The following is a 27,772-nucleotide window of genomic DNA, read 5'->3' as shown; positions in this document are numbered from 1 at the left end:
AAACGTATTATAGAAACGGCATGGGAGCAACTGGTACTGACGAGCACACTAAAGGATAGCAAATCCTTTAGGAAGGTAATAATCATTATTTTAAGAGGCCCCATGAGTCGTCAACTAAGGTGCATATCACTAAAGACGTATGGGTGAATCATGTCTTAGCCATATATGAATACCATCCCCCCATGAGCGTAGAACAAGTGCCACATAAAAGCCCTCGGACACCAGAGACTCGTGGCAGAGACACTTTACAGTATCCTCTTGAGCCTGTGACTCTGGCTGAGATCACATAGCCCTAGACGAAAGTAGTAAAGGGGGGGGGGGGGGGACGCCATCCAGTGGGGCAGTGAGCCTCAAGCCAGCGGCAGCGGCTGAGGAGCCGCGAGTCACCGGAGACGCCACCCAGGCCATGAGCCTCAAACCTGCGCTAGCGGCAGTGGGGTTGGTAGAAGAGCCGCAAGCCACGAAGTGCTACAAGTTACGGGCATAAGCCCTAAGCCCTATCCTCTGATATCCCCAGTATCACGACGCCCAAGGAGGAACTAGGAGATAACTGGTGGTGGGAAGGTCCCCAGTAACCACCGCAGTGCCCATTGAGGGCTGTTCGTAGCGGACCCCCCACTCACTAGGGAGAGCCGTGCCCGCGTCCTGTCGGACTTTTCTTTGGAAGCCCAGCTCTTTTACTTTGGGAGAGAGCAGAGAGCAGAACGCCAAAAGCCAAACGCGAGCAGCGAGCCGCCACGCCAAGCCAAGCCATGAGTCCAGCGGGGGGTCAGCGGAGAGCTGCAGGAAAGCTAACCCCGCTTGACCCAGCTGCAGCAGCAGAACGACAAGGAGCCACTGGAGCCTGGAACCACAGCGAGCCACGGGAGCCGGGAGCTGCTGCGATCCTGCCACGTGCAGTAAGTTACCTGCAACATAATATCTTGGCGGTTCCTTGAGCTGCAATTTTGAGACTGCAATTTTCAGATTGCAATTTGAGACTGGGGGAGGCGGTGAGATTAGCTGGGAGCTCAGCCGGAGAGAGGATCCCAGAGACTTGCTATCTGGGGCTGGGCGGAGCAGAGCACGAGTACGTAGCACTACATCCTCCATTCCCACCCACACAAACTCGTGCATAAGTCCACCACATCTCCCGACTCACCCGATTTGACTATCCAGATTATTGCCCGCGGGCCCCTATCTGCCATCCCCCGACGGCTGCTGTTCGCAGTGCCCGATCCATTGCCATTTGCCTCAGTTCGGAGGTTTGGCCAGTATCGGCAATTGCGTGTTGGTCACTTACGTAGCGAGCAGACAAGCACGGGGGGGCTGTGTTGGCCCTTATGGGTTCCTGGAGGAGCTCCAAACGCGGGTATGAATCACTTGTTGAAGATCTGAGGCGCGGTGTGTAGAGAGGTATGGAGGTGGAAGAAAGATACCGGTCTAGCCCAACCAGTTCAATCATCCTTAAGTGTCTGTGGATATGAGATTTGGCCATCAACGTGGGGCTCTACCCAAACAGAAAAAAAGACTAAAGCGGGAGGAGAATAAGGACGTCACTACTCAACCCAAGCATAGTCAAGAACATGTAAATGAAGTCTGTCCCGGAGCCTGCGCTCCGCTAAGGGACGCAAGCGAGTATAAAACTGAGTTAGCAGAGGCAGTAACATCGGCCTTAAGAAAGGAACATCCAAATGACCAGGTCCAACTGGTGGTAGCCCCTACTATCACAGGTCAAGCCAACAAGGTCGTGCCACATGTCACTCATGTTATTCAGCCATCCATTAAGAGTCTTTTTCTCAATTATCAACAAGAGCAGACACAAAAACATCAAAGAAAAAATAATAATAACTGTGGGTATGATGATGCCTGTGAAATGTTTCCTTCACCTTCAGTTCAATGGGGTAAAAAGGGAGCTAACCCATGTGTATTATCAGAGGCCTCCTTAGAAATAGACGAATTGAAGGAGGTCGTAGTCAGCCACAACAAGATCATTCCTGATATGGGCAAAAAGGGGAATAGTGTTGAAAAGGCTGAAAAGGTAGAAAATGTTGAAAATGATAAAACAGCTGGGATATCATCAGAGTTTAAACTTTCCTCTCAGTCTTCGGGTCAGATTGGGACAAAAGCACTATCTCATAAAGCCCAAATTCACTTGCACAACTCTGTAGTATGTTGTACGGAGTCCATTGGGGTCGGCAGCAGTCAGGTCCCATTTGGTACTCAGATAGCTGGAAGCCAAAAGGAGCAAGGTTCAGTCATCGATATCTCCTCCGGTCTAGAACAGAATTCAAGTGATGAGGTTTTTGTATTGGATCATATTGCCAAAGATATGGCGTTACTATCGACCTAGTATCTAGTCCAAATGGTCTTCTTGAGAATGATGGCAATGTAAGACCTCTCAAACTGGACCAATCAAGTAAAACCTTGGAGAATAGTTTTTACTTGAATAAATCACTATTGGGTCCAGGTGTAGTTAATGGTGAAAAAGACCACTGTGCAATTGAACGAAAAAAATCCATTAACTCAGATTCAAACGATCGGATGAACCCACTGGATTTTTCTTTGGTAACAAAATTTGATGGGAATTTTCAACCAAGATCAGAGCAAAGAGAAAATAAAACTGGTTGTGAATGTGACTTATGGGCCAATCTTCTGCACACTATGGACTCAATTACTAATGCCCTAAATTTTCATTCAGACAAATTAGATATGCAGGTTGATATTTTAAGTACATTGGCAACACATGTAGTTGGAATAGATGAAAAGTTGCACCATTTATCTGATTTGATTACTAAGGTACAAAAGGACAATGAAGGTCAATTAATAACCTGTACCTGTGCTCAACTGATTGATAAAATATCAGATCTACCGGCAATTGTTAGCTCTATGGTACAGGAGGTAAAATTGTTATCTGTCAGAAAGGTTCAAGGCATCAAAGAGGGTATTAATTGTTTAGGCAGACAAACTACTACCAATGACCTCATGGATGGCAGGGGGACTATCACAGATAAAACAGGCTTCACATATGAAGACAGAAACAACTCAGTTAACAATAGTAAAATAAACAAGTCTCTACTGTTGCATGAAGAAATGATAAGTAAAAGCGTGGAGACAAATAAATTGTTAATTTAGATCTCCAAAAAACCTCAAGATAAACTGCCACCAGAAATTAGTCAAGTTCTGGGCGCAAAACACAATCCTAGGATCTTATCTAAAAGGGCAAGAAAAAGATTGAGGAAGAACCATAATAAAATCCCTTTGGGAACAAAACTTATTAGAGATGAGGTAACCACAAACCATATAAATATCAAAGATTCCACAAGAGTGGAAGATACTGCAAACCCTATCAAAGAATCTGGAAAAAAAGCCCTATTTCCAATTTTTAAGCGTGTAAAAACCCCTGAAGTTAAACTAAGGGACACACAAAATGTTAATCACTTAACACAGGGTGAGGCCCTTTTTAACAAGTGTTCCGAGGCTGCCCAAAAAAGGGATCCCATGTCTGATCATCTATGTGGTGAATTGGTGGAACAACTTGGAGTGCAAACCACCCCAAATGGGGAAATTGTAAACTTTATAAATCCACATGTTTCAAAAACAAAACCCTACGCTGCTTTCTCCTGCACTCTAGCACAAAAATCCATCGACTTGCCTGCCTCACGTCAACAGGTAGAGCTTGCTTTTGACAATGTTGTTGTGAGGAAGGCACCAGTTGTTTCTATAGTTAAGGATGAAACAGAAACCTCAGTAGGACAAATTGATAAGAGGAAAGTAGTCTTCAGCCCTCAGTATATCACGAGAGGATCTCATGATGTTCTGAATCGTGGCAATATTTTAAAGTTATTCACTGAAATCCCAGATCTGATAGACATAACATCGGAAGATCTGGAATTTGTGGAGTTTAAGATCGACCGTAATATTGAAACAACCGAGACTACTTGGCGAAGTGAGGATATTGTCAGTAAAATATTTGCCAATGCCGATACATTTGAAAAATGGGGCATTAAAGTTAGGACCATTTGTAAAACTCAATACCCAACTCTGTTGTTGCCCGTTAAATCACCCAGTAGTACGATACAAACAAAGGGTATACAAAATACAGCTCAGGGTTCACCTGTTTGAGTACTGAAAGGGGCCTCAGGTCCATCAACTGAGGTGAATATGTTGCGGGGCATTAAGATCAAGAGCTGTCAGTCAGGATCACGAGTTTGTGTTGAACTACGGTCCACACCCAACCCAATTGAGGATTGGAGTTGGCTTCCTTCAATACTATCAAAGGCTAACTCTGCAAAGATGGACTGAAGCCGATCTTCCATTGAAAAAACATTTAAATCTCTAAAATTTTGTTCTTGGAACGTAAACGGTCTTAAAACACTTCTTGAGGATCAGAGTGTAATGAGTTTTCTGAACTCCTTTGATATTTTAATATTGCAGGAGACCTGGCAAATGTGTAGTGAACATAACATTGGTTATTACGAATATCTGAATGTGGCAACTCGTGAGGCCTCTATAGGTCATCCTAGTGGAGGTCTCTCCATATATGTTTCCTCAAATCTTGATGTAAAACACTTTGAGATAGACCTCCAAGTAAAATGGATTTTGTGTGTTAAATTCATTGCCAAACAATCAATTATTTTTCTAAATGTCTATTTGAGCTCGAAGAAAAAGATAAGGTCCTCACAACTCGATCTATTATGGGAAATGGTGAAATTGTTAGATTACGACCATTTGGACTTGATGATCATTATAACTGGGGATTTCAATATGCACTTTTTTCATATAAAAAAGGATGGTACCATCATCCATCCTATTAGAATGGACTAATTGTGAGTTCATAAAATATAACTTAAATATTCTCAAAGATGCTGATAATACTCCTACATTTAGTAAAAGTGTTAGTCGTTCGATAATTGATTACAGCATAATTTCGGAAAAACTTGTGAATGCAGTCCAAAGTTATCAAGTTGTACCAAGGATCGAGAGTGACCACAACCCTCAAGTTATTACCCTTGCTTTTGCGTTCGATTATCTGCCCGAGTCCAGAAAAATTAAAACAGCATCTTCCGCTTGCAATCTAAAAAGGCTCATATGGAATGATAAAACTAAAAAGGATATCTTAGAATTTCTAGCTGGCCTAATTGTTGATTTGCAAGATGCGATATCAGAGGTTAGAAGTCCGGTAGATCTTTGGCCCTGTTTATGTACTGCGCTTTTGTCAAATTTTTCTAATTTAAACTCTACAGGTGGTAAGACGTTAACTCAAAGGAACCCAGGATGGTTTTCACCCTCGCGTAAAATATCTTAAAAGTAAACTCAATAAAACCATAAGATCGCTATATAGGAAAGCGAATGGGTCCACTTGTGCTGTGGTAGCTCAACAAATCAGACAATTAAAACAGATTTACAGGAATGAAATTTGGAAGTCCAAACAAGCTTATTATGAAACAATTTGGTCCAAATTACATCATGCCTGCAAATCGAAAGACCCTAGGCTCTTCTGGAGTTTAATTAATAATTTAGAAAATGGAAACAATAGAAGCAATAGCGCAAATATTGACGAATCAACTTGGGTGTCTTTTCTAAATAATTCTAAAATGGTTCAATTAGGCCCTCAGTTTGTTTATGACAAAACTATTCTTATGCGTAATAATTGTCCAGAGATAACCGAAATATCGGGTGGGGTTCCAACAAATACCTCGGTTATTGAGCCGTGGACAGTTGAAAAAGTAAAAAAAGTGGTACATAGGATTCGATCAAATGGTGCGCCTGGGCCCAACGGAATGCCAAATGCAATATTTAAAGCTACCTTGAAGGACTGGCCAGAGGTTCTTACCTTCCTGTTTAATGATGTACTTAGAACCGGTGAAATTCCAGATTATTGGCAGGGTAGTATCGTTCAACCAATTTACAAAAGCAGCCCCCAAGATAACCCAGCAAACTATAGATTAATAGCCCTAACTGATGTTGATGCTAAAATATTCGCAACCTGCCTGTTAGAGGAATTGGAATTATGGGCCTCAAAAGAAAAACTGATACCAAATTTACAAACCGGCTTTAGAAAGGGAGAATCAACCTACTCAAATTTAGTTTTATTAACACTATTAGGCGAAAGAGCTAAAATTAGGAAACAAAATCTGTGTATATGTTTTATTGATTTAAAAGCCGCCTTCGATTCTGTGCCCCGAGACATATTATGGTCAAAATTAGACGATTGGGGAATATCCGACACACTTTTAAAAATGATTAAACTGCTATATTCGGATACTTGGGTCCAGATTAAAGTAGGCGACGGTAGACATACAACCCGACGCCTGGAAACAAACACCGGCTTGAAAGAAGGTTGTGTTTTGGCCCCTTGCCTTTTTAATCTTTTTATGTCTGATCTCCCTGCCCATTTTAAAGATATTAATGCTCATTCCCCTTTTGTGATGGGCCAAGAGATTAAATATTTACAATATGCTGACGACACTATTTTATTAAGTCAGACAGTTATTGGCCTTAAAAGATTGTTAGACTCTTTTCAGGTTTATGTTAAAAGGAATGGTCTAAAAATAAATATAAAAAAAACAAAAATAATGACCATGGGAAAAGGTAAACTAGGTGTTAAAGAATGGAATATCAATGGTATGGTTGTTGACTGGGTAAAAACGTATAAATATTTGGGTATTACATTTGATCACAATTTATCTTTCAGGAAACATTTTAACAACCTAGAAGCTAAAGGCTCATCTCTTACATTTGCTTTTAGAAAATTGAGGGATAAGTTACTATGCCCAAATCATGACCATTTGATGAAGGCCATGAAAGCGAAGTTAATTCCTTCATTGGACTATGGTTCTGTTATTTTTCGGGGCAAAGATGCGAAACTTTTAGATGATATTGAAATAGGATCATATAAATCGGTCTTTAGAATCCCAAAAAACATTAGTCGAGCGAATGTTAGACTGGAATTTGGATTGAAGAAACAGTGTCTCGTTAGACAATCTACATTTTTAAAATCTTTATTGTTATTATCCAGATCGGAGGAAGGCTCGTTGGCCAACCTTTGTTGGCTTGAGATCCAAAGAGGGGCCTATTAGGGAAGCTGGCGATCTTATTTAAACAAATGTTTGCATGCCTTTGATTGTCCGAACTTAGAGATGAAACAAGGTGTAAAATGGTTTTCAAAAAAACAATCTATCAATCAGCAGCCCTTTTGTCTTGTATAACGGACAAAGGCGATTGAAGGGAAAAAAAACATCTTTGGACAATAGCAAACTCTTTTACTAACCTGTATACCCAGCCTTACCTGCAATTTTATTTAAAACCCTTATATAAAAAATAAATGTATGCTGGTACGGTTTGGGATATACCCAACCAAAGATGGAATCCCAAAATGGGAAAAAAATTGGCCCTCTAATGTCTGTAGATTATGTGGTAAGAATGAAGAAACTCTACAGCATATTGTAACTTTGTGCCCAAAACTACTTGTTGAACGAAAGATGTTATTAAAACCGTTTTTTAAGGAAATGGGAGTAAGAATCTGCAGAACTGCAATCATTGTATGTCTAAGAGGTATTACAGCTAGATTAATTCATCAGTTTGTCAAGTATATCCTTATAGCGGAAACAAAATTATGTAAGGAAGACACTGCAATCGATGAAATCCATGTAATGAATGCTATCTAAAATGTCAATGACTCTACAATAGTAAATTCTTTTAGGGATCACGAGGGAATTTTATAGAAATGTTTTTCTTTAATTGTTATATGTGTATCACCCCATTTTATAGATAATATTTGCTGCTAGCATATGATTTTTTAATCTATGGTGTTACATGATTATCATCATTAGTATTCGATTTAGTAAATACAAGTTGAGGTACATCCTTAGGCGCTCGCATTTTGCACTTTAATAAGTAACGCTCTAATGCTGTTGCCACAAAGTACATCAAATCAGTTTGGGGGATAGTATACTACGCTTATTTTAAGTTTAAAATGGTTTTATCAGAATTCTTTACTTCCCATCCAAAGTATTTGATTTGGAACATTTCCCACTTTATTTAACTTTTGCTGCTAAATTGTTCATTGTCAACTCGTTGCACTTTACTTAACTTCTGCTGCTAAATTGTTCATTGTCAATTCGTCCTACTACAGTTGAATTAAGTATGTATATGAGCGTTGGCTAGTCTCTTTTCCGCACTGGTTCAGTGTTTTTATTGTTTTTCTTAAATCAGGTTGTAAATTGAATTTGCTCTCTGCTGTTTGCAATGGTTTTAATTAATCAACAAATAAATAAACTTTACCTTACTTACTCCTCACCATGTACGCAAGTAAGACAGTGGCAGTGGCCTCATAAGGCACAGGGATTTGAGGAATGGTCAACACAAAGTATCCAAAGGGTCGAGGATTCATTCATTAAACACATTCTATCACTCCCCTCAATTTGCTCGCACTTTATAGCCCACGCTAAAATAGAAACCCCGTACAAATCTGATAGATTAAAGCTGGCCCCAATGGGATTGAATAAATTATTTCTCAGGGACGTAGTGAATTTAGATTATGTGATGTAGATCCAATGGCTGAGATACGCCAAATCTGTATGCGAGAAGATTGGCCTAGAGCATCTTTTATTAACCCAGATTCCTGTAAACTATTAGATAAACAAAAATGTAAACTGTATGTCTAGAATTAGGCCATGGGAGAGAGAAGGGTGGGTGAAGGAGTAAAACTATCTATACTCACATATAACAGAATGCCTCCCCCAAGAGGGCTTGTAACCATATTTGATATTGGTACACAATGACCAGCAAATGTTTATTTTGACTCTATTCAGGGCAAACATGCTGCAGCTGATGGTAGGGTTCCCAAATAATTGTCACTCTTTGTCAGAGCTAGCATTGTGCCCGTGTGACAGTGTGTCGCCTATAATCAATTTGCACATCATAATATTTTGTACATTTTATGAAATTGCTAGGAAGAGATATATTTTACCTGTATTTAAAACCTTAAATTTTTGACAGTGTAGGCCAGCTCTTATTTTTACAACAATTACATATACCATATGCGTGCTGTGTAATGTCTTCTTACTTATGGCAAATACTGAAAATAAGGAAAACCGAATTTTTTTATTCTGAACATTTATTAGAATGAGCTATTTGAGTTGATGAAATCAGTTTGTTTCTTTATTAATTATTCTCTAGACCGTTCATAAACTATTTGTATATATGAAGAGTTGTTTTTTTAATATTTATGTTTTTTATCTAATGTGCAGCGCACTTTTATGTTACTGAAAATGATCAAATAAAGTTATCACTGACTGACTGGCACCACTCTTTTGGTGTGCAGAAAAAGAAAAGTTTGAGAGTAGCAGAAACATTAACAACTCACAGACATAGGCTAATTTGTTTTATACATCGAACCTACTTAGAAATAAATAGTGCACACTTTTATTTGTGACATATCTCAAAGTTTTAAATTCTTAGATGGTGTTATTCTGCATCCGCAGGAGTTATCTGGGTTTCCGAATGAGACATATGCAGGACTGGCCATGCATGCAGAGTGTTTGCCTCTGTGGTCGAAGTGCAGAAAAAAGTATGGGAACTGTGATGCTGCGTGTAAGGGGGCAGGGCTACGGGTGGGGTGAGTGAGTGTGGGCGTGGCTTTAAAAAACCCAAGCTATCTCTACATTTTTTCAGCCTTTCACCTTCTGGTAACTACATATAAAATAAGACACAGCTTACATGAAAATTAATATGTTAATCAGTGGAGTATAAGATAAGCTGCTACAGACTCCGCAAAAAGGTTTACAATAAAAAGTGTTTCCAAAATATAGATTTTTTGCAGGGTGTACATAGTGCATTTTTGTTGTTTTATATATATTTGTCTTTTAAAAGCACATAATTCGCAGCTTAGCGTGTTACTCCCTTACCATACCACTCAAAAAGCATAAGTGTGTGTCAACAGGAGGCAATTTTTTTATGGTAACTGTCTTTTAAAAGAACATACTTCACATATTAGCAGGTAGCTCCCTTACAGTACCTCTCAAACTGAATAAATGTGTATCACCAGGAAGTTTTTGCAGTTTTGTATCTTCATGTGGCATGCCATATCAAACAGAATGCTCTATATTCCGAAAACTGTGCATGAAACAATGACCATTACTTAAAGCTTCCGATTGTTGCCTCTCCTTTTTTAGGTTTCGCCTCGCCGAAAGCTGCGCAGCAGACTTTCGCGCAGGGCGAAATCTTTTGAGTTATAGTATGGCTGTTTGTCCCGCCTCGGTTTCCCATTGGCTAGCTCCATAAATGGAGGCTAGCCATTGGAAAACAGAGGCGTACGTCATTCTGCGAGGCGACTCGTGGGCATTCCTGAGATTTTCTCACACCCGGCCCCTTTTAAGACGTCATTGCGGCGGTGGGCGGTTCTTTTTTTTTTGGGGGGGGGGAGGGCATGTTTTGATCATTTCATTGTGGCTTCTCCGTGTACCGCTGTGCTTCTGGCTCGCACTGTCCGTTCCCGCCCCCCTCCCGCTGTCCGTGTGTCTGTTCCCGCCGCCCCTTCCGCTGTCCGTGTCTCGGCACCATCGGGATCCACGTGGGATCCGTGGAAATGCCATCGTCTGCCCCCCCAGAGCACAGTCATGGGTAAACGGGCTCTGGGGGGGGCTTCAATGTAAAAAACGGAGCCTCACATTACCCTCCCGCTGTCCGTTCCTGCCCCCCCTCCCGCTGTCCATGTGTGCCCGTTCCGCCCCCCCCCCCTCCCGCTGTCCGTGTGCCCGTTCCCACCCCCCCTCCCGCTGTCCGTATCCGTGTCCATCAATTTGCCTTGCCGTTTCTGTATTTTTTTGTGAGCACTTACGTTAAACTATAGAAACCCACGTCTCTTTTGTCCTGTCACCTATACCCAAAACACTGCCAGCGACGGAAGCCGCCAGGGACGGCTACTGTCCCGATGAGGAATCGGCAGATACCAAAATAAAACGCTCCATTGGCTTCCATCAAACATTCCTGCAGGTTTTCTTTGCCGATAACAGAGCTGAAAAAAGATGGTTTCAAATTCAGGTTTGTGGGGGCCAATGAGCCGGCGCGCGCTCACCAGCGAGGGGCAGAATGAACAGCGGCTCGTGCTCGTCATCTTCATTTTCACGTTAATGACTTCCCAGCTGCCTCCCCATTTCTGCTGATAATGGAACTTCGCTATCTATTCGGTTTCGGACTCTGCCTGCCTTGTTCAAGCTGGAGAATAACCGTGTGCCCGTTCCGCCCCCCCTCCTGCTGTCCGTGTGCCCTTTAACCCGCCCCTTCCCGCTGTCCGTTTGCCCGTGCTTAATGCTTGTTTAGCCATTATTGTTTGAATTAGCGAAATGTTGCTATCTTTTTGATCACAATGCAGCCTCTTTCATTTGATGCCCCAATCGACCTAGTTGCACTTATTTGTACCTAATATCTCCAGAACATGTTCTATCAATGCTACTTCCTATAATATGTCTTTATGCTTGTGCCATTTATTGTCTTTGGCGCTTTACATCGCTTAGCTGGATAAGTAGAATTTCCGCACCTCCATTCATGAATGCAGAGCTACTCGTCCTCTGTCCATCAACTAGCACCAGTACCTGCAATTACCCATCTCATCCACACGGACAGCCCCCGCACTACCCCTCATCTCACGGCATCTCCTTCATGACGGGAGTTTAAACACCCAACCTCCCCATCCGCCTCCCTGCTGTCACCATCCCCTGCAATTTGGCTTCTGCTGTATTATGTGTTAGGAGGTTGTCTACCATGCACAGGTGTGTCTGCAGCTTGGATTTATTTATCTGTGTGAGGTGTATTTTTTCTTTCACAGATTATTTCCGCAGGATCGGTGCACTTCTTTGCAGCATGGCATGTGTTTGAGATAATTACTTTGGTGTCGCTATCACTAGTACACTAGTATGCAAATGCAGTATAATAAGAATGAGGTCACAGGTGAGTGAGAGGTCCATTGCCCCCAACAATGGAGTCTTTTAAATACTCCACGGAGTCCTACTGGGTTACGTTACCTTGCTTAGGGCTCTTGCACTATTATTATGCCTCTGGATGGCTGTATGTGTGTGAATATGCATGGTTATGTATGCGTGTGTATCCAGCAAGGAGACTAATCATGCTGGGAGCTCAGGCAGTATATAGGGTATTTCTCTGAATGCATGTGTGTGTGTCGTGCAGGATGAATGTGTGGCTGTTGTGGGTATGTTTGCGCCTGAAGAATGTGTGCAATAAACTCCAGAATACACCGGCACGGAAGGTTACACACCAGGAGGACACAGGGGATACGCTGGAATCCAGACCACGGAGTAAACGCTAGAATCCATAATCCGGAACATACACCAGAGCACTCTATATATATATACACACCTGAACAAAGAGGTGCAGACTCCGGAAGAAACTAAGCACAGAGTTTTTTTATTTAGTGCGTTTTTATATAGCGCGGACATTACCCAAAGGTGTCAGAGCGCTGTACTATAGGACCAGTTACTTTACATGAGAAATGTGTTACTCAATAGAACGTTTCAAAAAATAAACAGGAGACTAAAAAAGGTAGGGTACTCGCAGTGTGGGGGGGGCTTGCAGTGTGGGGGGGGGGACTCGCAGTGTGTGTGGGGGCTCGCAGTGTGTGGGGGGGCTCGCAGTGTGTGGGGGGGGCTCTGTGTGGGTGTGAGGGGGGGCTCTGTGTGGGTGTGTGTGGGGGGCTCTGTGTGGGTGTGTGTGGGGGGCTCTGGGTGTGTGTGTGTGTGTGGGGGGGCTCTGTGTGGGTGGGCTCTGTGTGGGGGCTCTGTGTGGGTGTGTGTGTGGGGGGGCTCTGTGTGTGTGTGCGTGGGGGGCTCTGTGTGTGCATGTGTGTGTGTGCGGCTGGCTCTGTGTGTGCAGCTGGCTCTGTGTGTGTGTGTGTGTGTGGCTCTGTGTGTATGTGTGGGTGCAAATGCAATAGGTCTCACATTTGCAAGAGATTAAGCTAATTGCAATGTAAATGACAATGCCATTTATTTATCTGTTTTCAAAACCAACACATAAATACAAATTTTGACAATGCCAATAACTAACTTTTCAAAAGGCGAAACCATATCATTGTAAATGCTTGTTTCCACTTCAAATGACTCTTTTTATCCTCTGCATGTCTCCTCTCTCTGACCATAACCTACTTTAGGTCGCTTGCATGTTTTCACTAAATCACTATTATTGTATTTCTGCAAACTGCTGACAGCTCATTTCAAATATCGCAAACTTTCCGTCTTTGAACGTCACAGTTCTGCAATTCAACAATACAAACTCTTCTATCTCACCTATCCGCCAAAAAACCATATGCATGAACTCACAGACCAACCCTTCCCCACCCAACGATCAAATCAAACGCACATTAAATGAATCTACCACTAAGACCAGAATAGATGCATTGAATGGTCAGCATAAGTGCACTGTGTTAATAGCAGTAACTGACAATAACATTACAGTAACCATGGGTTTCAGAGCAGCGTGCTGCTCGTCATAGAGCGCTTCAACACCTCGTCGGGAATAGTAAGTTCTTTAGAAATACAATTACCGTAGCCTATCAAATTAAATGAAAAATGTCATCAGACAAAAAAAAGGTGCACTGTGATTTGCTTGCTAGCTGTTAACCAATGAGGTTACAACGTCAGACAACTAGGAAGCATACTAGGCCTTGCTGACCAAAGAGAACTACCCTCTCTCAGAAGAGATTAGCATTCTATGGACCTTGATAACCACCACATTTATAATTTGGGAATTATATACATTTCTCATCAAATTCCTGCCCAAGCTTACCATTTTTACCATAAAAGATTTGCAGTACCTCTAGACTTACGGCTACTCGACGCTTCGGGCTGCCTCTCAATATGCCGTAGCCGTTGATATACTTTATTTCCTTTTCATCTGGCAAGAATGTATACAATAAACAGACATTCCTATAAAATACTTCTGTATAAACACTTCATTGGCCAGTCCCTTACATAAAAGATGAGACGTATCCACTTTTGCCCAAACTGAAAGACAGCTAGTTTATTTAGGTGTGCACCGTTTTTTCACTGTAGAGCAAGCTACATGTGAGAGGTTTTTAAGAACGAAGATTAAGTCATATCACAAGGTGTCTATGAATATATTCCTAAAGGAAGGTTTAACCTTGAGAAAGCCCCCGGTGAAGATGCCAGAAGAGGTGAAACATGCCTATGCCCTTATGCACAAGATGTGACTCTGAAGATTTTGCTGCAAAAGAATGAGCTCTGGTACACAACTAAAAGACGTTGTTCGTTATATATTTACGACTAGGTCATAATTTATGTGCTTACAAAATCTGATTACTCCAGTGTCTGTGTGTGCTAGTTTCCATTAGAGTGCTGGCAAACTGCTTACACATTACAATAAGGGCTTACTGACCTTGCCACTCGTGAAAGGGAATACAATTTCAAAGTTGGCGGCTGCTAAGATAACCAGCCCAGTTCAACTGAGAAGATGTGGAAATCTTTGGTACACATTGACTCGTGAGAATGTTATAGTTGTACAAGACATATATGTAAACGTTTCAAGTCTTAGCGGAAGGGTTCTATTGGGTGGCATGTACTGGAAGCGGAAACCTCCAACACTGGTCATGCTGCTGCTCCATGATATGCACAATTCCCTGGCCATGCTCGTTGATTATTAAATTTAAAGGGCCATTGCATACACCTTGATCAGACAATTTCAGGCTATGTGCCTCACACTAGGGAACCTGGCCATTAAGAAGTAATTCCTGACAGTGCGCTGTGCCATATGGAAAGCCTAAATGTAATAGGCCATAATGTCATCTTTGATGGAGCACAGTGAAACACACACAATCCCAAAATTGACACTCAAACCCCGAGAGATATCCCAAGGAAACAGCAATACTACGTCAGGTAGTAAATCAATGAGAGAATTCCAAACCATGCAACAAGGATCTATAGCGGTTAGGGGTCATGGCATTCGTCTTTTGCGACAACATTCGCGATTGTGTATTACATTGCAAGCCACATAGAAAGGCAACCAATAACGGGTCACGCACTGCTTAGAATCAAGGACCTGTATCAGTCGCCTTCGAAAACGCAATCCAAGTGGCATGGATACCCTCTGAGAGGTCAATATGGGCAGGCCAGTGACCTTTCCGTGGAAATAATAACGAGGAAAGAAGTCAGTACGACTTGGCCCTTCCTGGATGAACTGCTCGATATGGTTGGAGCAGGGTGGACAAGAAAACAGTTGAACTGAAGGAGATGGGGGATATAAATGATTAATAGTGATGGGGACCCAGAAAATGGAAGGAGCAAAGGACTGAGGACTGTTCGGTGGGTACAGGTGGCGACTGTTGCAGAGGTCGATTAGAGCAGAGATTGCGGAGGGCTAGATTTCTGAATGGGGAACATATACACAGGGTACAGAGGGATAGGGTCGAGAAAGCAACGCTTAAGGAGCTGGCTGTGGAGATTGTGCTGATTTAAGGCACGACTCCCCGCCGCCAGTCAGTGATATTAACCCCATCCATCCATCCCCGCCAGGCGGCCCCGTTTCGGCTCTCACCCTCGGACAGCTCCAGTTCAAGCTCGGCCAGGCTCTCACGCACCTCGGGGGGCAGGGCTCCCTGCAGGGGCCCCCCGCACCGATCCGCCATCACCGGCTCTCCAGCAGCACCGGCCACTGCAGCCCAGAACCACACGCCCCCGTAGCGTCAAAACTACGCCCACAAGGGGGTTGGTGATAGACACGCCCCTACCCGCCTGAGCACCTCAGATCCTGGGAGCCTGCCACGCCCACCGCGGTATGGAAGCCACGCCCAAAGATACTTTCGGGTCACGCCTACACGGCAACCAGAGAGCCCGCCTACTAAGAGTCTGACATCACGCCCAGAGTAGCATCAGAGTCCCGCCCACCGCGACGTAACGCCCACCATTGCTAGAGCCACGCTTACCGACCGTCACGTCAGAAGAATACATTATCAGGCCAATAAAGTTTTATTTGAATATCACGCACGCATACGCCAACGTCTGAGCAAAGATTGCCGAAGCACGTCGAGATCCTGTATCTACCAGATGCTGTTACCAAGACACGCCTAACGGAGCTTCAGGACAGCACATGAAGCCGGAAGCTACGAGCCGAATCCATAAAACTCACTTTTGAGGGGGGCGGAATCCGGCTGACACGCCCCCTTTGCCGACTCGTTAGTATGTTTTTTCGCACACAATATCCTCGTTTCCTCGACACCAGATATGTATTGTGAATCGCCGCGTAATTTTCGCGTCCGACGCCAAGATGGCTGTTCCGTAACCGGAAGGCCCGCCCTTAACTATGGCGGCTGCCTGTGAACTGTTATGTTTATATGTAATGTAGTACTCAGAAGAAACTGGTTTCTGGAGTATGCTGATGAGTGAAAACAAGGTTTTAACAGCGAGGACCGGTTACAGCGGTATTGAAGAACACATGGCTGCTCTAGCCCTCAGCACCCCTGGAGCATACACAATATTACGCCACTCATGGAGCTGTGAATTGTCCATCTTTATTATTCAGTATACAATCACACACTTCCCTGTCATAGCTGTTGAGAACCACACCGTACCAACTCCCAGCAAGTTTTTTAGAGCTCGCATGCGCTGCATAGGCAAAAAGATCTTTTGCAATCGCTTTGGCTTTTCAGTCAAAAACGTGCACACATTCCATTGCCTTCAGTGGCAACGCGTGTATGTGTTGCTCTCGCAAGTGAAACGCTTTAACTCGCCCCTCCCCCTGCTGCCTCCTTTTAGCGCGAGGAACACGCTTGTTATCAAATGGTTTAGAGTGATTGACCAGTTGCAGCGAGCGGATAGGCATTGGTTATGGCCCAGCATCATGTGCTTGTCGAAATGCTCTCCAGGAGGTGTATCCCGAAAAAGGCCGATCTCCAGTGAGAGGAATGGCTGTGGACTGCCAACAACCCCCATGATGCAGCGGTGCATTAAGTTAACCATTACAAGCAAACCGAGCCAGTGCTGTTTGTTAGTATCAATTTTGGCAAAACAAGTAGCAGTGAGTTTGCTGTAAACAGGATTGGGCGCACGCTGCTCCACCTCTCAGCTGGATTGCCCCTGTACATTCTGGGTCACGCAGTTCGTGTGTCTTCGCAAATGAAAAAAGAAAGGGTTTGTAAGTGTTTCACCAAGTTTGGTGCAAGTAGGTACTTGGTATCTCCAGGCATCTCTAGACACGAGACTCGACTCGTGTTTCTGGATCAATATCCTTCATCAGTAGAGATAAGTAATGAGGCCGCTGAGTAGGCTGCCCAACAACAGTCACAGGCTTCGATGCCTCCCGGGCGCGCAGGTGCATCACCACTAGCTCGTCAGCTAGGAAGGCTCGCAGGAGCCCTTTAACAGTAAACGGCATTGGGCTCACGCTGCTCCACATCTCAGCAGTGGGTTTGCCCCTCGCTGTTCTCGACCCAGTAGAGCCCGGTAACACTGCCCCGCTTCAGCTGACAAAGTGGGGGGTTCACAACGCCACTGTTTATTCTGCACTGTGTCTTGTACTAACTTAGTGCGCTGCGGCTTACTCTACCTCTATGTGGACTGTGGCTTATGCTGCCTCTCTGTAAGTGGTGCTGCCTCTCTGTGCACTGCCGAAGGTGCTGCCTCTCTGTGCACCGTGGATTGTGCGGTCTTTCTGTGCACCATGGCGTGCTGCCTCTGTGCTCTGATTAACTATCGTTCAAGCGATATCTCTGACCACATTTTTTGTTATGTAGATGGCCTGACGCTTCTACTTTTTGTTACCTAAAACTCTGGAAGTGAAAAGTTTTGCCAAGGATCACACGGCTCAAGCAAGTGCAAATGCTGGGATTGGAATTCGGGTCCTCCGGTGACACAAACGATAATTTAGCTGCTATCACACAAATGCCACCTGACTAAGACCCCTGAATGGCTTATGAATAAACTGATATAATGCAGTGATTGAAGCGCAACATTTCACTGGACGTGGATGCTTTCCAGAACATTCTGGAAAATATTGCACTTTGCATCTCAGAATCCCAGGCTGGAACAGTATTTATAGACATTAGCAACTGGGTGTGACACAGATAACGTTAGCCAGGCATCGTGAGTTTAAGTAACTTCATGCTCTGGGGGTTATGCTGGAGAAAATAAAGTATTCGCTTGGAAATTGATGTCACCAGAAGCAAAAACAAGCAAAGAAATTGGTCTTGCATCTGCTAGAATTTGAGCAATTGGCATTGTAAATGACAATGTCTTTTATTTACGTATTGGTTTTTAAAACATAAATAAAAGGCATCGTCATTTACAATGCCAATGGCTTAAACTCTCACAAATGCAAGACCTATTGCATTGCAAATGCTTGTTTTTTGCAGATATAGCGCAAACTCAACCCAAAGGTATTGGAGCGCTTTAGATGAGCACCGGTTACATTACACAAGGACACATTATTATGTTTTATTTTTTGGTAGGCACAGGGAGATTAAGTGATTTGCCCAGAATCACAGGATGTGGACGCAACCCAGAGGCTCGAACCTTGGTTTCCAGCACCAAAGTCGGCAGCTCTAGCTTTCAGACCACATCCTCTCCCCAAGTTATGTAATTCCTTGTTTAGTCTGCCCAGAACCGGAAGGGTCCTACAGCACATAATCTCACAACACTACATCTCCCCCCCCCCCCTGTTGAATAAAAGTACAAACAATAGTCACATCATATTTCTTCATCGAGGCGCTCACACTAATTGGCCAGATCAAGTCGTATAAGATGGTTGAGATACATTCTGATTGTGCACCAATGGCACAGGTTCTGCTGCTTGATCTGGACTGTCAGGCAGGGTCATCTCATTCATGATTGCTGGAGCTGACGGTAGTCGAGGTAGGTGCTTAAAGTGTAACAAGTCCTGTGTGATGGATTTTCCGGGACAATACCCATCACCATATGTCCTTTGCCCGTCACAACCCTCAAACGTTGACAGCAAATGGAGTGTCTGTTTTCCGCTTTCATTTCTGCTTGACTATACCCCAGTCACCTTCAAGACTGTTCACTGAGCTCGTCAACAATGATCGGCATATGCTTTCATCTGGCACTTCCGAGAAGTGTCCACGACACAAGCCTTATCCGCATTCAAGGATCAGTCTACTGTCCACTGGGGCTGTTTCGTTACAATGGCTCTCCCAAATAGCAAGGGAGCAGGACTCTCCAGTTGTGGAGTAAGAAGTTGAACAATAGGCACGCAGGGCTTGATTAACCTTGATTCCCTCCATCAATACTAGCTGAATTACCCGTTAGATGGTACTGATGAAGCATTCCATAACACAATTAGCTTGGGGCCACAGTGCTCTGCTATTTTGATGTTTGAGATTTAGTCTGACCAGATATTACTTGAATTCTTTACTATTAAAAGGCGGAGTATTGTCAGATTTGAGAATGGCAGGGATACCCAATGCTGCAAGGTGTGGCTTGGTGAAAAAAATAACAATGGATTAAACCCAGATCTGTGACTAGGGTGAATGTTTTGCCATTGTACAACATTCCATCCATCATTTTGTGTGTTTTGCTGCAAGGATATCATCCAGCTGTTCGATATCCTTGTCATGAGAAGTTGTCTATTACTACTACTAATTGAAAACGTGAATACTAATCGATGACTACTATGAGCTGATGTCTGTTTTCTAAAGGTCCAAAGAAATCAACTGCTATTCTTTCCTAAGCATGTGCAGGAAGGTCAGACATTGTCAGTGGGTGCTGCATCACTTAAGGAGAAAGGCAGAGTCAAAGTGGCTCTCTTTTAGTTCCCTATCCACTCGCTCATCTAGGCTCTGAAACCACATTCGGTCCCTTAGGGTGGCTACAGTGCCACAAGGCCCTTCATAGGCTAGTTCAGTGACGTGCTGTCTTAGGTTCCCAGGTATGACGATTTGTGATTCACACACAAAAAAAAGGGGAGAGGGTACAGTGCTCACCTACTCTGAACCCCCAATCAAATACTTATACACACTATAAGGAGTAGGGAGTGAACGCAGATGGTGTTGTGAAATAGTGTGGAAACGTGCTATGTGTTTTAATACTGCCCTCACACACCGAAGTGTGACATGCTTCATCATAGGGCTGCTTACAATACACCCCGGCGCAGTCAACGCCTGGGGTGGAGAAATAGGGTTACAAGACAAGCACAACATACAGAAAAGAAGAAAACAATATTTCCAAGTTGTGACTGGGAACAATGGAGGTGAAGGTGCAGTGTGGTGTGTGTTAAAACTAACTCTGAGGTATCCCTAAGTCTATTTTATTCCTGGATCCTCCGTTCAGGATTAAAAATGTGAAGGATGGTGGTGCCAGGGAGTTAAGATGTGCCCCTTACACCCCTCCTTACTGCCTGGGGGTCAACATGTTTCGGTCTTTCCAATGTGCCCAATCTTATGGTCACAAAAATAACAGTTGATGGACAGAATGCAGAACAATGTCATACATTCACCCTAGTACAGAGATCTGGGCCTAAATCCATCATTTTTTTGCACTCCACACCACCCCAGTTCAGACATGGCCATATGCAAATCAGCCTTGACCCTGTGCCTCATGGGAACAGTCCAGCCCGAACTGCCAAGCCATGTCTTTCCTGGACCGGTATCAAGCATCCTAGGACCGGTTTCTGGCTATCAGCCGTCTTCTGCCAGGATAGCTTGACTCCAGTGGTGTGGTGAGCATAGGACTCACGTCTGAGCATACCCATCCCACTCCGGGTGACAAATGCAAAAATAACAGTTGATGGACAGAATGCAGAACAATGTCATACATTCACCCCAGTACAGAGATCTGGGCCTAAATCCATCGTTTTTTTGCACTCCACACCACCCCGTTCAGACATGGCCATATGCAAATATGCCTTGACCCTGTGCCTCATGGAACAGTCCAGCCCGAACTGACAAGCCATGTCTTTCCTCTACCGGAATCAAGCATCCTAGGACCGGTTTCTGGCTATCAGCCGTCTTCAGCCAGGATAGTTTGACTCCAGTGGTGTGGAGAGCATGGGACTCAAGTCTGAGCATACCCATCCCACTCGGGGTGAGAAATGCAAAAATAACAGTTGATGGACAGAATGCAGAACAATGTCATATATTCACCCCAGTACAGAGATCTGAGCCTAAACCATCGTTTTTTTACTCCACACCACCCCAGTTCAGACATGGCCATATGCAAATCAGCCTTGACCCTGTGCCTCATGGGAAAAGCCCCCCCCTTTTGTATCGCTTTGTTCGCCCTAAGTTGGCAGGGTATGATCAGACGTGAGTCCCTTGCTCACTTTGCCACTGGATTCATGATGAGGGTTATGAACCCTAAACCGGTCCCAGGATGCTTGTTTCCGGTCCAGGGAAGACATGGCTTGGCAGTTCGGGATGGACTGTTCCCATGAGGCACAGGGTCAGACTGATTTGCATATGGCCATGTCTGAACTGGGGTGGCGGAGTGAGCTAAAGAATGGTGATGGATTAAACACAGATCAGTTGACATGGGGTGATTGTTTGATTTGCTGAAACGCTCCGTCCATCGCCCCCCCCCCTTTTGTAACGCTTTGTTCGCCCTTAGTTGGCAGGGTATGCTCAGACGTGAGTCCCTTGCTCACTTTGCCACTGGATTCAAGATATCCTGGCTGATGAGGGTTATGAACCCGAAACCGGTCCCAGGATGCTTGTTTCCGGTCCAGGGAAGACATGGCTTGGCAGTTTGGGCTGGACTGTTCCCATGAGGCACAGGGTCAGACTGATTTGCATGTGGCCATGTCTGAACTGGGGTGGCGGAGTGAGCTAAAGAATGGTGATGGATTAAATCCAGATCAGTTGACTGGGGGTGAGTGTTTGATTTGCTCAAACGCTCCGTCCATCGTCCCCCCCCTTTTGTATCGCAATCTTATGGTCACGTCGGCCTTCAGGACACTCCCGGTCCCAGTCTATGTAGTCAAACCCAATCCTCCAATCGAGGTCGTAGATGTGTGTACCCTAAGTCTTACTCTAAGGAATTTCCAACAAGAGATTCCTTGGGTTTTACTGCAAAGATAAAAAAAAAATAAGTAGTCCCAAAGTTAGGCTAAGTATTTACATTGAGGTATTCTATATGTTACAATATTGTATATTACAAGCATCTTCCATAGCGTGTTTCACATACGTATTCCAGACTCCAAAAGGCCAGGCCCAACAACCTTGCGCGACAAGGATTACCGTGAGCAGGTTAAAACACTTGTATTTCCTTCTTCTATCTTTGGTGACAAAACCATGTATTTCCACGTGACTTCAAACGAGTTACATACACTCATCAAGCATAATAATAATAATAATAAAAACACTTATAAAGCGCCTGGTTACACTTAAGACAGTGTGTCCCCGCGCTAAGAAATGCTACAGTATCCCGAAGAGGCCGAGGTCAGGGGCCCGAGGGTACAGGACTACGAAACCATTATTACTTAGGAAAAAGGTAGGTTTTAAGTTTGAGTCTGAATCTTGTTTCTGAGGGCTCCATGCGTAGATCTAACGGGAGATTGTTCCAATGCTTACTTGCCAGAAAGCGAAAGGAGCTACCTCCCATCCTGGTCTTACGTACGCGAGGGAGCTGAAACAGCATCGCTCCAGCGGATCTAAGGTTCCTGGTGGGGCGGTGGATGGTCAGCAGGTTGCGTAAATAACTCGGCCCTTTTCCCTGGGCAATGCGATGGGCAAAGCAGAGAGCTTTAAACTTAACGCGTTCCTCAATAGGGAGCCAATAAAGTTTTCGTAGTGCTGTTTTACTGGATGCCCTGCGAGGGAGATTCAGTACCATACGGGCCGCGGCATTTTGGACACACTGTAATTGATGTAGACATTTTCGGCTTAGTCCTAAAAGAAGGGCATTGCCGTAATCCAAGTGCGGAGTAACCAGAGCATGTATGAGTGTCTTCCTGGCACTGATGGGGAGAAGATCTAAGACTTTGCGGAGAGTTTTTAAAATACCAAAACATTTACCCGTGATTTTACTGATTTGTTGCTTAAAGGAAAGCTCCGCATCTAGCCAAATTCCTAAGTTTTTAACCGAGTTTGCAGGGTGGGGAAAAGCGCCCAGTTCTGATGGCCACCAAGCTTGCGACCAGGCAGAGGGGGATTTGCCAACTATCAACACTTCTTTTTTCTCGCCATTGAGGCGTAGGCAGTTGTTATGCATCCACCCTGCCACAGAGCGCATGCAGTTGGAAAAATTGATGGCATCCTCTGGCTGATTGTGGGTGAGTTTAATTATCAGTTGGGTATCGTCAGCATATGTGACGATATCCACACCGAAAACTTCCACAATATGGGCTAGCGGCTCCATATAAAGATTAAAGAGCGTGGGGCTCAAACTTGAGCCCTGTGGGACCCCATATCTCAATTTGTGGATGGATAATTTGTGAGGAGGGCAGTGTACCTGGAAACTTCTGTTTTCTAAGAAGGATACTATCCATTTCAGAGCTGGCCCATCTACTCCCAGGTCTGAGAGGCGAGACAGCAACGTTGAGTGCAGCACGGTATCAAAAGCTGCACTCAGATCTAATAATATTAAGCATACCCCACTTTTTGAATTCATCACTCAGAGGGGCCACTAGGGTGTGGTGTATTCACCGGGTTTACCCCTAAGTCAAGCGCAAAATGGCGGTGGGCCAGGAGAGACCCCTTGTAGTCACACTCTAGGAGGGTAGTGGAAAAACAGGAGAAAAACTGTAGGAGAGTGGGGTCTGCAATCCTATGGTCACCCCCGATGTTTGCTCTTTGCTTCACTGGTTTACGACTTTCCCTGGCTGTGGGCCTGCTAATCAGACCCACAGCCTAGCTGTTCTCTCTCTAAATTGACAACCATGTACCTTAGGTGCATTTACCAATTGGTATTGGGTCACTCTTGTAAGTCCTTGTACTATGTACCATAGGTACCCAGGGCATAAGTGAACCCAAGGCCTACCAGGGGCTGCAGTATGTATTATGCCACCCCTGGCTGGCCATCCAAATCTGACACAACTGGCTGATCAATCAGCTGGGGCAAGGTGGTGTAGTCACCCTTTGCTATAGATATAGTATACCTGTATCTAAACCCAAAATGGACACATATCCTCCTATAAGTCACTCCTATGGCAGGCTTTAATAATCCTGGAGGCAGAGTGCTTGGAATTATGTGAGATGGTGCTCTAGCATGAGCTAAGCCTGTCTACAGCTTTCGGAACCAAGTCCTTTAGCTGTTTCCATTATAACGCTATACCATATACTCTTAAGTGCATTATAATCCTCGCGGTTATTGCTAACTTTGGCATAGCATTATCAAAACATGTCGAGTAAGGTGTCATACGAATTGGAATACTACCCCCTCGCCAGTTCTGGCGATGGGGGAAACATTCCACCCTTTTAGAGGGACACAACATGTATGTAACTGTGATAATACAAAGTCAAAGGGCTATCCCCGGAAGGGTTAGTGTAACGGAACACTACCACCCAATTTACAGTGTTCCTATCTCACTCACTCACAGCATGTACTCAAATTACTGCTCAAATCACTGGTCACAAACTAGTCTATAACGTTCACAGTCTTTTTATTTAAGAACATATTTATTAAAATTTCAGTATAGGGTCAATTGGATTCTACTGAAAACATTTGGCCTAAAAACATCTCATAATATAAAACAAATTATTAAAAAAACATAGTAAAATTACATTTGTACAGCATATTAGAGGAAGAAAGAATACATTCTATACATCATCAAAAATGATCATAAAGTAAATAACAAGTAAAAAGAACCCCCTACTGTGAATAGAGCACTTATTATTGCTACAGATTATCAGATTCAATAGCCTTTACATAAATTCATTCAGATTTCCAGTATTACAACATGCAAAATATCTAGAATGTCCTGGGCTTGAATTCTATTTTGAAAAAGAGCTTCGACGCGTTTCGGTGTTAGAGCCCGTGAATCTGGTCACACCTTCATCAGGACAAATTAAATTTGCTTGGGGTCGTCAGGTTCATTTGACCGTTATCTTTTCTGTATATTAGAAAAGTATCAGTCAATATATTTTAATGTTTATATATTAACACCATAGTCTAGCATCGCTATCAATAATCTAGCATATAATTATAACAATTTATACAATAGATGTGTGCATTGGGACATTAGTTTCTCTAACGGTGCTAGTATATTTCATCATTCTGGCAATGGTTCCATCTTGTTTATATATCTCATATTCCTAATTGCCTATAGGTTCTATATCTTATTGAACATGCTAGGTTGTTGGTCCCGCCGTTACAATATAGTCAGTGACCAGCTCTACTGTATCAGTCATACCACTCCCTCGTGTGTACTGACCTTTCAGTTAAGGATTATAATTCTTCCAGTCTTGGTATTGGTCAATTTCCACATACAGCCAAACACTGGGATTAACTGGTCAAATATTTGGTGGACTTGCTGTTAGATCTAATAACGGAATAGATAAATGTGTGGGTAACACTTGGTATGGAGTCCTATCGCCTAATTTTTATGTATATATATATGCGGAGAGGTATTAGACTTGGCTGTCTCTAGTTGGCAGAGGTATACACTTCTGACAAATAGGGACTCACCTCCTCTAGTCAGGGCAAGGGGATCACAGACTTAGATAACCCCTGCTCACCCCCTTGGTAGCTTGGCAAAGCAGACAGGCTTATCTCAGAGGCAGTGCGTTAAGCATTTATGACCACATACAGTAATAAAGTGAATACACTACAAATGGACACGACACAGTAGTATTATAAAAATAAGGATGTTTATATAAGGCTTGGCACAAGACCAAATAACGACAAAAATATACCACAATCTTAATAAATACTCTTGGAAGGAAAAATAATAATAGTTCAACTGTAGTTTCTTCTTAGCACAAAGTCTTTAGTGACAAAAGCAACTCTTCTTTAAATCTCAGTTCTTAGCAACAATGTAACCCCCACAGGAGTCACACGACGTCGAGGCAAAGTTAATCCAAAGGTTCGGCGTCGACCGCGAGGAGCGCTATGTCGAGCCCGGAGTCGCACAGACCCCCACAACACAGTACCTTGGAAAAGCGAAGCACACGATGATCAGCGGCGTCGAGATGTCCGGCGTCGCGTCTTTGGCGTCGATCGGGCCTCGGAGTCGGGGTGATCTACAGCGGCGTCGACAGATATCAGGCAGGAGCAGCGCTCACGAGGCAAAGCAGGATACAGCGTCGTCGTCGATGTCGATGATAATGTTGCAAGAGTGAGCAGCGCTCACGGCGTCGAGAGGGCTCGGGGTCGATGCTATCAGCGGCGGCGTTTACGCGGGGTCACTTGGAGCTGGAGCCGAACTCGCTACTCACTGGCGTCGCTACTGGCGTCGATCGGACCCGGCGGCCGGCGTCGAAGATGCAGGACACGGGAGCTGCACTCACGATGTCGAGATGGATTCGGCGGCGTCCGTCGGCGTCGAGATTGCTGGATTCTTCAGAGGTGCTGGATTTTCAGGTTCCAGCAACAAGCACTTTTAGCAAATAGATGAAGTCCTTTGACCCTGTGACTTCAACAGGAGGCTGGCACTCTTCCAACCCTTGGAGATTTTCCTTCGCAAAGCTTGAGAGTACACACACAGTTCCTCTCTCCTGGTTCCTTGGCAAAAATAAAGAAGTGACTGCAGGATTCCCCCCAGCAAACAGCACACTGGCAGAAGGGGTAGGCAAGTCCTTGGATCAGCAGGCTTCTTGTCCTTGTTTTTTTTTTTTTGTATGTTCTTCTATAGCGCTCGAATCACCGGGGAGGTATCTCGGCGCTTGCCTTGGGAACCCTTCCTGGCTTTTCCCTGTGAGATAGCCCCTACAGGGCATTCCCAAGGTGAAAGCCAGGCATCCCGCCGCGGGGGGGCCGTTGTGGAGATTAAGCAAGCTTAATGCCCAGAGTTGCAGAGTGTGAACCCATGATTAGGTCAGGCACCGAGGCGAGAATTATCAAGTCAGTGGACATTTGAGCTCAAGACCCTGCCGCTTCGGGAATTGAACCCTGGTCCCGGGTCTGACCTCTGCTTCAGGGTCTGCCTGCTCTAACCAGTGAGCCACACTTCTCCTGGTTCAGGTTTCCTTGTCAGAAGTGATCTAATTCTATGGTTCAGGGGTCCTTCTCTTATACCTCTTTTCTGCTTTGATCCCTTTGTCCATGCAGGGGAATTCCCCTCATCTTGGGTTTGTTGTGGGTATTGCTAGGCCGAGGCACCTGGCCTATTCATGGTGCAGAGCAGGATCCTCAGACGCCCAGCAGGAGGAGGAGCCAGTATTGTCACTGGCAGGAGCAGAGCCATCAGTCGCCCGGCAGGAGGTGGAGCCAGCATTGTGTCAGGCAGGGCAGGCTATCAGGAGCTACTCTTCCCCTACTCTCAATGCAAATGCCTCACTCACCCCACACTGACTCATTCAGACCTCTGGAGCCACTCTGCTCCTGTCACACACACACCAAACCAGCAGAAACCGGTAATAGTTCGACAAGAAAATAGCCACTTTCTAAAAGTGCTATTTTCAAACCCAGAGTTTTAGGACATGCCAACCTAGTCAGGCTTGTCCTACCTTATGCTTACAATGCACCCTGCCCGTGGGCCTACCATAGGGGTGACTAACATGAAGTTAAGGGAAGGTTTAGGGACTGGCAAGTAGGTGTACTTGCGCAGTCTGCGTGACAGTACCAGACTGCACGTAGGTCTAGCAATGGCAGACCTTTAGACATACTTTTACTAGGCCGCTCTTGTGGGTGGCACAACATGTGCTGCAAGCCCATGA

General features: G+C 44.4%; 1 protein-coding gene across 1 annotated transcript in view; it reads right to left on the bottom strand.

The window, feature by feature from the left end:
- DIP2A (DIP2 acetate--CoA ligase A) overlaps positions 1 to 15,694 on the bottom strand; it is a 964,533-nt gene extending 948,839 nt beyond the window's left edge. Inside the window, exon 1 of the mRNA XM_086956246.1 lies at positions 15,547 to 15,694. Within this exon, the coding sequence (XP_086812372.1) occupies positions 15,547 to 15,637 (91 nt within the window). The 5' untranslated portion in view covers positions 15,638 to 15,694. The remainder of the gene's footprint in view (positions 1 to 15,546) is intronic.
- Positions 15,695 to 27,772: the final 12,078 nt, after the last annotated feature.

The sequence above is a fragment of the Lissotriton vulgaris genome, chromosome 2_1 (assembly GCF_964263255.1).
Source record: "Lissotriton vulgaris chromosome 2_1, aLisVul1.2, whole genome shotgun sequence".
In the NCBI taxonomy this organism is placed as follows: domain Eukaryota; kingdom Metazoa; phylum Chordata; class Amphibia; order Caudata; family Salamandridae; genus Lissotriton; species Lissotriton vulgaris.
The sequence above is the reverse complement of the archived record's forward strand: the minus strand, read 5'-3'. Positions and strand labels throughout refer to the sequence as shown.